The sequence below is a fragment of the Melospiza melodia genome, chromosome 4 (assembly GCF_035770615.1).
Source record: "Melospiza melodia melodia isolate bMelMel2 chromosome 4, bMelMel2.pri, whole genome shotgun sequence".
Classification (NCBI taxonomy): Eukaryota; Metazoa; Chordata; class Aves; order Passeriformes; family Passerellidae; genus Melospiza; species Melospiza melodia.
In genome coordinates, this window is record NC_086197.1 from 76,055,528 (window position 1) to 76,069,032 (window position 13,505).

Sequence of the window (13,505 nt, forward strand, 5' to 3'; positions counted from 1 at the left end):
ACACGAAGGACTGGAACGCAAGGAGCTGCCCATTGTAGGGCACCATGTCTCCCTGCTGCCATTCCAGTCAGACAACAGCACTTCTCACAGACATGCAGAATGCCCACATCTGTGAAAAGAAGAGCTTCTCTCTTCAGCATTCTGAAATTAGCCACTTCTCTGCTCATACCTTGGTTCTTTGCCACTTCTCTGCTCATACCTTTGTTCTTTGTAACAAGCTAGTGACACTTGCTACAAATCAACATATAGCTCAGTGTCTCTGCTTGCCTAAGATTAATGAAAAAATAGATTTTGATAGTTCTAATGCTGTATAGGGCAGATACAAAGAGGATGCTCCTTAGAGGTATGAAATTAGCTTTAACTGAAAATGCTTCACTTTGCCACTGACTTTTCTATCCTGCTAAAAATAGCTTTTCTATTAGGAACATTAAAAATCCTTCCCAAAGGACCATGAAACATCAGAGTTAAAAATCTAGTCTCAGTAAAGACAAATGACAAAATTCCAATGCCTTCATCTACATGAGAAAATAAAATGAGCAAAAGCCTGTTATCAAGGCAAAAGAGGCTACACAGAATTTATCTATCCATCCACTTAAATTACTTTCTTCTTCTTCTACCAGGCTGGCTTTGTCCATATGGCCAGCTGGAAAAAGTTCAAAGTTATATGCACAGAGAAAATGGCTTACTTGGGCCCCTAGAACAGATGAAATAATATGAGTACCATGTCTAGAAAACTATAGTTTCTGAGTACTTTTTTAATACCTAAGTTAGGCAAATTCCATCGGTTCTTATTATAATGTATTCTGATTATTACAATGTTTTACAGAATAATTTTTTTATCACCAACCAAAAAAATAAGGAATATATTATTTAAATAATAAAGAATGGATTAATTTCTTGTTAAAACCACCTGAACAAAATAATTGAGAAAGCACTACATCACAAAAAAAAAACAAAAAAAAAAAAAAAAGAGCCATCTAGGTCTCTAAGTCACAACAACCATCCTAAGAAATACCAAAGCCAGAGCTGTCTATGGGAAATCTAGCATGTATCAAAATACACAACATGGTAATGCAAGGGTATTAGATTCTGTTTCTCTGTGCCACTTGTAGAGGTAGCAAGAGGAAAAAAAAGCAGTCTCTAAATTTAGGAGGGTGCAGAGTCTGAGATGGCAGACAGGATGTATAAACTTCCTTCCTGATTTAGACATAGGAGCAGGTGTTTATTTCAATAACAATCTCAGCGATTGTGCTGTGCCAAGAAAACAAGTGGTTTGTATTTCAAATATGACTTTGTTTTGTTTCATTAAATTGCATTTTCTCAAAGTCATATTGTCCTGGATTTTGGTCTTCCATGGAATGGAAGTCGGAATGGGAATTAGCAGCCCAACCGTACAAGTGATATTTGTCACAATATTAAGGACAGAAAAAACTTTTAGAAATAATCTTATGTACTCCTGCAAACAGATGCCACAGCATTGCTCCTAACTTCTTCCTTCTCATGCCCGAGCACTTGGGGATGAAAGAAACTGTCTCATCTTCTGTGAAAGACTCCAGATTATGGAGAGTTTCTGAATTATGAAGCAAATTCAATAATCGCTTGATCTTATCTTGTCGGGTATTTTTCCATGTCCAATTTCCAGTTTCTGCTCTCATTAAAGAGTTGCCTGCTAGTTTAAAGTATCTGGTAAAAGTCTTTCTGTTCATATGATTGATCACGTGTTCCTATGATCAAACAATCAAGTTTGCTCTGAAAGTTACCATAATTTCCTTGCCATCTTCTAAATTCTCTCAAGTGACAAATTTATGCTTATATTTATCAAATGTACTCATATCTGATTCTTACCAATAGCTGTATGTACAGATTTACCTATATGTAGTATTTGGTCAGATTTAAATTCTGTGAGTTTTAACTATTAAATAAGGTGCACCAGGAAATTTGTTCAGTAGCGTGCTTGTTTGAAAAGTTATTATTTCTGCAATTCTTTTGCATTATTGCTTGATCTCATTTGCCATCAGGCCTGCCAAGCTTTACTTAAGTCTGTTAAATGTGCCATATTTGCAACATGACTACACACAGAAGAACATAAAAGAAGGCTGATGGATCCTGAGGTGATGAAAGCCTGGAGGTGAATTGGTTACGACATTTAAAGCTTGTAGTCAATCCACCCAGACTCTTTTTGTCTCCTCAATCACCACACCTCTAATTATAATTAACCTCTCAGTTCTTCAATATGTTTCCCAGCACTGTTCACAAATGGCAAATGTCTAATTGTCAGCTGGCAGAAGCTCCCAGCATGTGCGAGCAGCAGTTGGGAAAGAGGAGCGGAGAGGGGCGGGCAGGAAACTGCACTGGAGAGCAGAGCACTGTGCTCTCTCATCTGTAACCATGCCCCACACTGTGCAGCACTGCTGGCAAAAGCATCACTCCAAAATACACAGCAATGGATTGATAGTAAGCTACAGGTTTTATACAGACCCACTCTTATTCATCTCCCTTAATTAAGCTATTTCATTCCTGCCTCGACATCAGGGAAAATTCAGCTGGCAATTCCAAGTATGGTTTCACTCATGTTGTATAAAATATAAAAGCATAAAAGCATAATATAAAAGCATTTGCCAATTGTTGAGAAAGAGGCTTAGGCTTGAAGCTAAATTTTCTTCTATTCTCAAATTAATTCCAGTGCTTTTTTACTGTAGACTTTTGATAGAGTTTTATTTAATTTTTCAGCCTTTCAGGAACACAGTTCCTACAAATAACAGTTATAGCCAGGCTGCAGAATCAATAGAATTTAATAAGACAGGACTTGAGATTGGAAGGTATTTTAACAATGAAATTGTACTCTTTCTCAAGATTTTGTCCAGAAGAACAATAAATCAAATAATCCCCAAAGTGACTAAAGTTTAGGAATTTTCATGGAATTCACCCGATACTCAGGAAAAAATGTTGCATGAGTGCCAAGCATAAATTTGAAGACTAGTGTCATATGGAAAAAAAAAATCCCCACAAAATAATAGATCATAGAAATTTAAGTTAAAATGCATATATAAAGAGAAAAGTTAATTTAAAGGATAAAACCCACACCCACAAAAGAAAAAAAAATGAAGGACAAAGGTAATAGATTCTGCCAGGGCCTGTCAGATACAGAAAAGTGGTTTATTTTCCTTTGCCTTTTAAACATTTGTAGTATGAAATTCAAGCTTTAGTATAACAGTAGGAGAGAATTCAATTTCTGGCAGTGAGAAATGTGCATCAGTCACTTCTGGGATTATTTAGATCAATTGCAAGAGCATTTCTGTAGTGTAAGAAATACAAAAGCCAAAGAAGAAATGCAAAAAATTATGTCACTGATGAGCATGTAGCATGACATCTACAAAGCAAAAGGCATTTTCAGGAATTTTTGCACAGTGACAATAATAATTTTCTCTAGTCTAGTCATGCAAAGAATCAGCATTGTTCCCAGTGAACTTAAAAGAGGACAAAAGAGTGGTTCTGCATAGCAGGCTGTACTGAAAGAATCACACAAATACATAATGAAGGAGTCCACAGGGGGAGAGTGGCTGAAGGAGCAATACAAAAATACTATACTTCACTTGACTGTAAAAGCAGCTTGAAATTGTTAGCAAAAGATATGGAGACATTATGTGAAATTATTCAAGAGAGAGGGAAAACAGATGGTGGGCAGAGAAAATGATTTAAAGAACTGCATTTTGTACAGAAAAAAGAAAACTGAGATGATCTTCTACAAAGAGATCAGAGACACAAACTCAGTTGAGACTGATTTCCAGCCCTCAGTGAGGAGTTACATACTGGTGATTCATTCAAAAACCCCAAAAGAATAGCTTCAAACCCAGAGGACAGACTACTTATTTATCCCCCGTGTAACAAAAGGGAGTACTTTTTGTCACTGGTACTTGAGATATAAAGTTCAGTAGAAGATGACAGACCAGATTGAGTATCAGTGACAGGAGGCACTAGCTACAATTAAAGGTTACTGTGATCTCACAAACTTATTTTGATTCCATTTCAAGACTACCAGATACCAGTGTTGGCATGCATGCAGATTAGAAGTCCTTGCTTTCAAGTGTAAATGTTGACTAAACCAAAGAGAAACTAAAAAGTGAAATGAGAAGGCTTGTGGAATGAGGCTGACATGCCATGCCATGCCATGCCATGCCATGCCATGACTCCCTATACTTCAGCTTACAAAAACCATGCATCCCTATGACTCTATTTTAACCAGCAACTTTCATTTCTGCCACTGGTCAAATTGGAATTCTCTTCCTTCCTGTATAGGGCAGGTATTTGAAACTTCTTATGGAAAAGGACAGAAAAGACTTGACTCCTGTGATCACCTGAGTCACTTTGCAGGTGCTATTATAATTATTTTATATGTAATTGGGTTATTCCCCCATTTTTCTCACATCTCTGTTACCTCATGCCTGTGGCTAGATGCCAATATATTAATGGTAATACCAGGGTGCGCTTAGTATCTAACATTAGGTATAATGTTAGATACTAAATTCAGTTTTACATATGAAGTTTTCAGACACATTTAGAATATAGCTTGCTAAGAAAAATTCTTTCTTTTTTTCTTTGTAGTACCATTAATTTGACCAATTTTAAGTAATTCATAACATCACAGTATTAGAAAGGAGAAATGACAGTGCAAGTCAAATAGGATTATCAACCATAATATAATAGCTTTTACATCTGGTAAATAACATCTAATGATTTACTCATGTAGGCTTGGGACACTAAAAATATTGAATCTATTAAGATTCTTAGATTTACCACAGCAATATATCCCTCTGCACTTCAATTTATAGTTTTAGTGTGAGAAATTAGGTACGTCCCAAGTGGCACAGCTCACTAAGGTTTAAATTATTTGAATTCCTCCAGGCCCATGTGTCTAATGTATATGGCTGGCCAAGCTGCAGGGCTTCACAGGCAGCTATCCAGTAGAAAACACCAAATGCAGAAATTTCAGTTCAGCAGTTTAGGCCAGCTGAATCTGGGACCTCCTGTCTACTTAAATTCCAGGATCAGTGTGCTCAATCAAAAGAAAAAAGGATAATTACATTTTCCTGGTAAGTTCTGCCCTCAAAATTAAAAACCTGATACGTTTTTGATAGACTACAAAATGGTTGTGGTCTAAATTTGTTCTGGCTTTGGGTCCAAATTAATAAGAACTGTATAGACATATAGGCCCTCCTGCACTTAAGAGAAAAAGGAAAGTTCACTGCTGGGTACAGCTACTTTTTGAGTGGGCTGAGCACTTCTATCTTCCAAATCCACCCACTCCTGAGACCAACTAATTTGGTGCTTGATGTTGATAATACGATCCTCCTTTTCCTTACTCGTGGTCCCTGAGCAGTGGCAAAGCAGTTAACATGGTATTGTAGTAACCACTGAGAACATTCATCTCAGACCTGCAGCAACTCAGATGTCCTAACAGATGTCATGGCTTTAGTTCTGTGCTGTTTGCAGGTCCAAAGTCTTCTTTGTAACTGCAAGAGCTATATGCTACAGGAATATGTGAAAACTTTGAAACCATAAACAACATGGACCCAAACAAAGACATCTGCTTAGTTTTCAGAGAATTTGAGATGACAGCTCTGAAATGTGAGCCACTCCAGCTAATCTTACAAATAAGATGCTTTCTGATAGCCAGATACAGCTATAATTAGACCCCAGTTTCACACAGAGAATCCATTTTTCCTTGCATGAGTTTTTAGAGTCAGCTATAAATAATGACTTAATTTACATTTCTGCTGTGCATGTCCAGGACTAAAGTCAGTTTGATTGTTCCGATCTGTGCTGACTTTTCAGCAACGACTAGAGTAAAATAGTAAAAAAAAGACTTGCCATCAAATTAATTCCACAACTTCCCACACTTGCCAGAAACACATCTGATATCCGAATACACTTATATATATTCATATAAAAGCATGTATTATATATGCCCAAATGCAGGCATATATATATTTATATATTGTCTGATTTATAACAGACTGGGTGAATGAATTTCTTTCTTATGGCCATCATTCACAACACCTGATAATCAAGTGAAAAGAAACTATATGTAAAATAATTTATGCTGTCTCTTCCACGTTGGGTACTTCATGTACAGATTTTGACTTATGATGTTTATGGTCTGAGAATCTGAGACACACGTGCTCATTAGTGTTAATGACACCTGTTATTCAACGACATCTCTGTATAGAGGATATTCCTGAGTTTGAGCTACCTCAGGACAACCTTTGCTTCTGACAATGAAGATATCAAAATTCATTAAAACTGTGCGCAAAACTGCATCATAAAGAACTGAATATTACCAAAATAAATGAATAAGAATGATACTAGCTTGTACTAACTGAAATATCCTCCAGTACTCACTCACAAGATCTGTGAACCTAAAACAGTAGGAAGACATTTGCCTGTTTATTCAATCTGATACTCAAACTGAGTAGACAGAAGGTATTGTCAGTCATCTGTCTCCTATGCACAGTTGGCTTGCAAATGAACTAAATGTGTTCAAGTGGGTAGCAGTAATCCACAGTGAGAACAACATTCCAGATAGTTTTTTGAAACAAAAAAATGCACGTGGCCCAAGCAGTAAATGTATCTCCTTTGCAAAAACGCTGTTTTTTCTACTCCAGCTAATCAGTGCTAGTGCACCTGGATCCTGAATATTTATGACAGCGACATACATCTGTTAAATGTTCAGAAATAATTAGACTTTGCTAAAGCAAAGCTAATGAATTCCCCTGGAACTCTGTGGCAAAACAAACAGATTAAAGGTGTTCATAAGCATTCTGGACTCCTTAAAAAAACCCCAACAAACCCAAACAAAAAACCTCCACAACTGTTTTCTTCCAGCCCTGATTATACTTTGTACAAAAATGTGTAGTCCAAGATTTTCTGTCCTTACCACTGCAATTTCCCCATTTGAAACACTGCAAAATCCACACATTAATAAATCATGCAGTTTCATTTTACCTTTGCCTGCACCTACAGCAGGACGGAGAATACCAGCTTTAGTGGAGGAAAACAAGAATAGGAACACTACATAATTAGATACAACACCAAAGGAAACATACACACATAATTTCACTATAAAAAGCATGCAGACTAGATAAAATGTATTAATTCAAATAAATTAGAAACAATCCATTTATGCTGAACCCTGACAGACTACAAGACAAAATGACTGTACATGCATTTACAAAATTTTATTGGTCATGCTTGTTATGGTGCAAGATTTAAAATAAATACAGTTCATATGCAAACTTAATACCCTGACAGAGAAATTGCATTGAATAGCAAATCATCTATGGCAATTCCAATAAATCATCATTTTAATGAGCATAAAAATATGTGAAAACATGTTACCAAAATTGACTTATTAATATTAAGATGATCAAAATGATTTAAAAAGTTCCAAATTTCCTGTTGGCTTTCAATTATTCTTATTTTGTTAAGCATCCATATTTAATTTAAAAAAAACTTCAACAAAGCTCTAGAATGGCTACAAATATAAAAATTAATTGTGACAGGATTTGACAATATACTTGGTAGGTTTTAAATACTATACAGTTACTTGGGGCCATAGATGACAAATTTATTTCAACAGTTTCACAGTTTTTTGCCAGTTCTGTGAAAGCAATTTAGATTTTTTTTGCATACTAAAAATAAGTAAATAACTTCCTCTAATCACAAACCTGCATTATTCCAGTATTTTTCTCTGTAACCAAAGCTGGTCAATGATGCAGAACAGGTGAATAGACAATAACCTCTAAAAATGTAAAGTTAAAGGAAACTTGAAGCACAGAAAGGCCAATGCCTGTCTTAGAGGTTGTGAGTTGATATTAAAAGAAAAGGCTTCGTACCTTCTTGGGGGTTCCCACTACAGCAGAAAGCCTTTACATGTATTTTCTTTAAAAAAATTTAAAATACTTTATTGGTATATGACACATTTAGGAAAGCTCTAGGAAAAAAAAAATTACTTGGCCCTATTTCCTTAGTGGAAGGAAGCAATAGCATTTTTTAGATATTTAATACAATCTGTAGTGGTTTTTAAACTCAAAAGACTTTCCTTATACATACATATCTTACCTTCATCCATAATTGTTACTGCTTCCTCAGTTATCTGACTTCCTGATCCAACTGAAGTCTGTGCGTTAAAGTAAAACTTGTACCGGGTGCTGTAATTTAAATTTTTTAATATCAAGCTGCTCTCGTTGGCAGGAATTCTTATCTCTACCAAGGGACCCAATTCATGTGTGTTGTTGACTGTTGTTACAAGAAAAAAAGAAAATACAAAATAATTAGGAAACTCACACACACTGTCATTGTATTTTAAAAGGCTTTTGGTTTGTATGCATTTTTTTTTTGCTTGTCTCTGCATCTACACTTTCAAAAGAAAGTCACCTTTGTATAAAGGTGCCAAAATCCAACTGGGAGATAGGAAACACCAGCAAGTTTTTTAAGATCAGGTTTCATTCTCATAAATCTCTGAATCCAAGGCAAATGAGTTCAGTTCAAATCACCTGAATTTATGCAGCATTGAAGCTCGCCCTGACCACTGAAAAATTCTGAAACTCTAAGCTCAGTATGCTTAGGAAAAGAAAACATTGAAGCTCCTTGTGTCTAATGCCAAAGGACAGTGGGACTTGGTAAGGGGAAGAAAGTAAATTTCCTTTATCTGTTCCACGCACATGAAACTCTTTCCTTACCACTGTCACTGCTGAGAAATTTCTGGGCTAAGTAAGCAGCTGGGATATAAAAGAAGTGATTTAATAGCTCTGAGATGAGTAAATGGCACATTTATAAATTTTTCTTTTTAAGATTATTATACCATGAAGATTGGAAAAGCAGACAACAATATAATTTGGCATACTTTGGTCTACTGCTAATGACATTTTCTCTGCAGTTAGAATACAGAATTTGTAAGTAGTAGTATCTTGCGTCTAACTTGGATGCCACTTATATGTAGGATCTCACCTTCATTTGTCTGTGAATTATGGTTTGAAGTAATGAAAGTAATAAAAATGTTAACCTTCTACTACCTCAAGAAAAGATTTTCAAGTACAGTCATCTATATTATCAAAATGTATTAGTCTTTTTCAAACTTGACATTTTCAATGTAATCATATATTTTGTACATTATAAATTTAGCATAATTTTTTCTTCATAAATGGATTATTATTTGGTAGATACATTGCCTAAGTTAGAGTTGTATCACAGAATCAAATAATGATTTGGGTTGGAAAGGACTTGAAAGATCAGAAGTCCAACCCCCAAAATATATTAATATTTAACTTACTTGGCTGAAACTTCAGTGTATATGATGTCAAAACACCATTTGGATGGGTGGGTGAACCCCACTCCAGAGTCAAAGAGTCCAATGTTGGGTTAGTAATCTTCAGAAAGGAAGGTGAACTAGGAACTTTTAAAAAGAACATAGAGTAAATACAAAGTAGATTAACTTTAAACAGGTCATTCATTATGAATTCTTAAGAATATTACTGCATTGAGAGAGATTATTATTTTATGAAGTCCAAGTAAACGCCATTTAAGTTTAATATCTAGGGTTTTCATTTCATACCTCCTTCAGGGGTCTTAAATACTTTGTCTGGGCTTGCTGGTCCTTCTCCTTTACCATTAACAACTCTGACATTCAGCTTGTAGGAACTATAGGGCTCTAGCCCTGGTAACATTCCAAAAGTCTTGTTTCCCCTGAAAGTCAAGATCTTTTTTTCTACATGTCGTCTACTCCTTCTGGATAAACTCTGCACTTTCCAGTAGTAAACCTAAAGACAAAAAAAAGAAAAAAAGTTGTAGTGACTGCTTAGCTATTCTGATTTTCTAAACTCCGAGCTTTTCCATGAGTGTCCATGAATTATAGGTAGAAATAACTGCAATTTTAACAAGCTCAGGTTAGACACAGCATAGAGCTTTCCTGCTCCAGAAACAGACCTTGTCCAGAAACAGTCTCTACACAACTGGGTGCACACTACCACCTGCCAGTTCTGCTCAAAACCAGTTTAATACAAGTTTTGGTTGGGAACTACTTTGGTCTGTGATCATTCTCCTGCTATCCAGTCTATCTGAGAGGCAGAAGTTCTCCATTCTTTCAGTAAGATGTCTACAGGCCTTTCCAAGCAGATTTGGACTTTTGTCAGATCACATCCCTGACCATGCTAGTCCTTGATGTCAGATTACCTATAAATGGGGAAGAAATCAAAAGATTTGACTTGGCTGGAAAAACACACAAGTTCTGAAATTACTCTAAGGTTACAGTATTGGAATGATCTCCACCCAGGGAACACTGTTCCTCCAATTATGTGACAATTTGATCAGATGAGAAAGCTGATTCTGGTGTCCATTGAGCTGACTGAATTTCTAAGAAACCACATATGAGCCTTAGAGGTGCTTTCCCTGCACTCTCTTTACTACACAGTCTGTCTACCATGGCAAAATGAAAGATATTAATAGCTGCCCCTCCAAAAGATTTGTGTTACTCCTGAGATTGTCAGCCTCAAATACATAATTGTTTATTTTTCACAGCATCATTATCATGCACATCACAAGCTAAAGATCATTAAGAAATCTAAATGAATAAAAGATCTGTTCCTATTCAGGCCAACTGCAACACACTTCTTTAACTTAGGAAGCTGGGATTTCACATAGGATTTTAAAAAAAGGAGCTGTTAAGACTTGCAAAACCCAGCTAGATAGCTATAAAGCAATGTTGCACTTGCATCAGCTTTTAACATACCATTTCACTCCAATCACTTTTAAATGCCACTATGTTTTACATGGTTTGAGTTAATGTTTTTCAATATCTCCAGCTGTCATCCTATAGCTCTCTCTCTATCAGCTAGTGTAGAAAATCATTTACAAGCTAACAAAAATTGAAGTATTGGTACTGAAAGCTATAATAAAATAGAGTGCATCACATTTTCAATTATTTCTTCTTTAGTATGAAAAGTTTTATAGTACTGCAGTATATTGAGTAATAGCTAGATTAATACAAGAGCAAAATATGAATTATGTGCTGTAGACTGCTGCTTAGTTACACATCTTCCTGCTTTGTTCAGACATTTGCCTTCAAGATGTGACTCTTTAGTCACTCTCTTAGCTCTCTCTTTGTTAAGATATCTGTCCTCAGTGCAACACTGTATATTGTGTATATTGCCTACTGACAGAAATAATTTTATTAACTAGGAAAGCCTGAGTGTGCTGGTAGGATTTTGCTTCTGTGTTTACAAAGACCTCGTCATGTGCTTTGTAAGCTATGTCAAAAATGCTTCATCCATGAAAAATTTTCAGTTTGTATTGAGAGAAAGCTTTTCAATAATAGCTACCCACCAGGTCTTATGATTTCTCATGCCTTGTCTAGTCTTTAACCTATTTTGGCTTGATTTAGCTGTATTTGCAAAAATTATTTAAGGTATTCTTGCTGCATCTGCAACTTACTCAAGGAAATATCATTGTCACATCTGTCCTAGCCAGAACAGCAAAACTCAGTGGTGTAGTCTGCTGTCAATCTTGTGGCTGTGAGCTTGTTTTATTTATTATTATCAAGTAACTTATTTGACCTTCAGTTTTGCTTAGCATTGTGTAATTGTATGGCTCTCCTCCCTACAGAAAAAAATTATACCCTATATAGAGAAAGCATAACAAATTAAATAGAAGGGGTCATGACATGACTAAACCCCTGGATCACATGGAAAGGAAAGTGATCCCATTAGTGATCACAGGACAGAAGACAACCCTCAGACACTGAAAGTCAGAGGAAAAAAGAAATATCCATTTAAACTTTGGATGATGCCAATTCACTGTAACCATGCTGTTGAACTTAACACCTGATGTACAGGCAAAAGTGTGTCTATGGATTTTGGTTTTGGTATCATTATCAATCTTTAACAGAAATTTTGTGATTTGGATTAAGAGCTTTAGTGTTGCTGTAACTTGATTAATAACTACCACTAATTTCACTAGATTCCAACTCTTTAATCCTCACATAACAGACATTTTCTTTTGCTTGCCCATTTCTGCATGAAATACCAGGTCAATGTAAAGCTGTCATCTAACAGATAAACATTTAAGAGACTAGTGAAGTCCTGTTTCTCAGCTGAGTTCATTGTGTTAGTGTGGCAAAGTAGCACACAAGCTACAAACATTCACACTATGACATACAGAACTTACATGTCAGACAGTCTAAGTCTCCCTGGATGGTGGTATTTTCTGCCAGGAAAGAGATACCCACATACCAGGAGCTCACATTCATGTGGTAACCAACTGAAGTTCAGTTTCAACGTTTTTAACTGCTCGATTTTAGAAGTATGGTGTACATTTATTCTCCTCCAAATACTCTTTACTGGTTTAATTTTTCAAATATTTCTTTTACCTCCTTTCACTTAAAAAGAAGTAGTTCAAATTAGTCTTAATCTAGTTTGGGCTAAGTAATCTGTCTTGTTAGAACTCCCTTATGAGAATACTTACAGAGGAGCAAAGAAGGAATTACTTTGATTTTCTTCTATTGTTATATAGGATGTCAGTATATCCTCACTGAAGAAACTTGTCCCTGTTCTCCAGGGACATCAGTTTCAAATCTTGAAGTCATTCTGTCTCCCCTGCTCTATTAAATTCCAGTCTTTTTTCTCCAGCACAGCCTTTTCAGTTATGACCAAAGACAGCACACTACTTTAGAATAAGCTTCCTTCCATTATATGGGAACTCCAAATCTTCTGCCATTTCATATGTCCTTGAGTTTTTACACTGAGCTTTTTCCTGGCCTCCAAAAAGACACAGAACCCAGCATATGCTACTAAGTGCCCAGTTACTCTGAATTAAAGATGTGATTGATGATATTGAAGCACAAAATGAGTAACCTAGCATTACACCTAGAAGAGAGTCCTACCAAAACTAGTTCTTCACATCCTCTAAATTACTTTGGAAAAAGATCTGTAAAACTGTTACCATTTCTTAGCCTGTTTAACATGTGCAAGCTTGATTGCAAACACATGCCATTTTTCTTCAAGGACAACGTCACATGAACCTAGTGCTACAAGGCTGGAACATTGCTGAACTCCGTATGAATTGTATCAAAGCTTGCTCTTGTGAGCAGAACTTGGGAAAAGCTCGAGTCCTCTTACATGTCAGCTACTTCAATCTGGATACAATCTCATACAGGGAGACTGATCTATTTTAACAAATAAGGAAGAGAATGACCGTACTTACTTTGTACCCTTGAAGGTGTCCTCGGACACTTTTTAGTGGAACTGGGTCCCAATGCACCTTTGCTAATGTGCTGTTAATAACATGAACCTGCACATTGCCTGGAGCAACCATTGGCACTGTGTGGAAAGGATGCAACAAGCACCTAGTTAGAATTAGAAACCACACAAACAGTTTTTTAGAACGAATCTTTGCATTGTACTCATGGAACAGGTTAAAATGTTCCTATGTTTTCAGTATTGATACTACAGAGTAGC

At 36.1% G+C, this 13,505-nt stretch overlaps 1 protein-coding gene across 34 annotated transcripts in view; it reads right to left on the reverse strand.

Moving 5' to 3' along the window:
* Positions 1 to 13,505, reverse strand: part of NRCAM (neuronal cell adhesion molecule) — a 145,373-nt gene that overhangs the window by 20,972 nt on the left and 110,896 nt on the right. For 19 of the 34 annotated variants that reach the window (XR_010027615.1, XM_063155228.1, XM_063155226.1 and 16 more), the window contains 5 exons: positions 13,252 to 13,367; positions 9,611 to 9,815; positions 9,329 to 9,451; positions 8,119 to 8,295; positions 7,003 to 7,038 (listed from right to left, as the gene is read on the reverse strand). Coding sequence is in view for 33 of the 34 variants with exons in the window: in XM_063155228.1 (XP_063011298.1) it covers positions 7,003 to 7,038; positions 8,119 to 8,295; positions 9,329 to 9,451; positions 9,611 to 9,815; positions 13,252 to 13,367 (657 nt within the window). In the remaining variant the exon portion in view is untranslated. The remainder of the gene's footprint in view (positions 1 to 7,002; positions 7,039 to 8,118; positions 8,296 to 9,328; positions 9,452 to 9,610; positions 9,816 to 13,251; positions 13,368 to 13,505) is intronic. The other 15 variants (XM_063155231.1, XM_063155230.1, XM_063155238.1 and 12 more) reach the window with 1 other exon arrangement.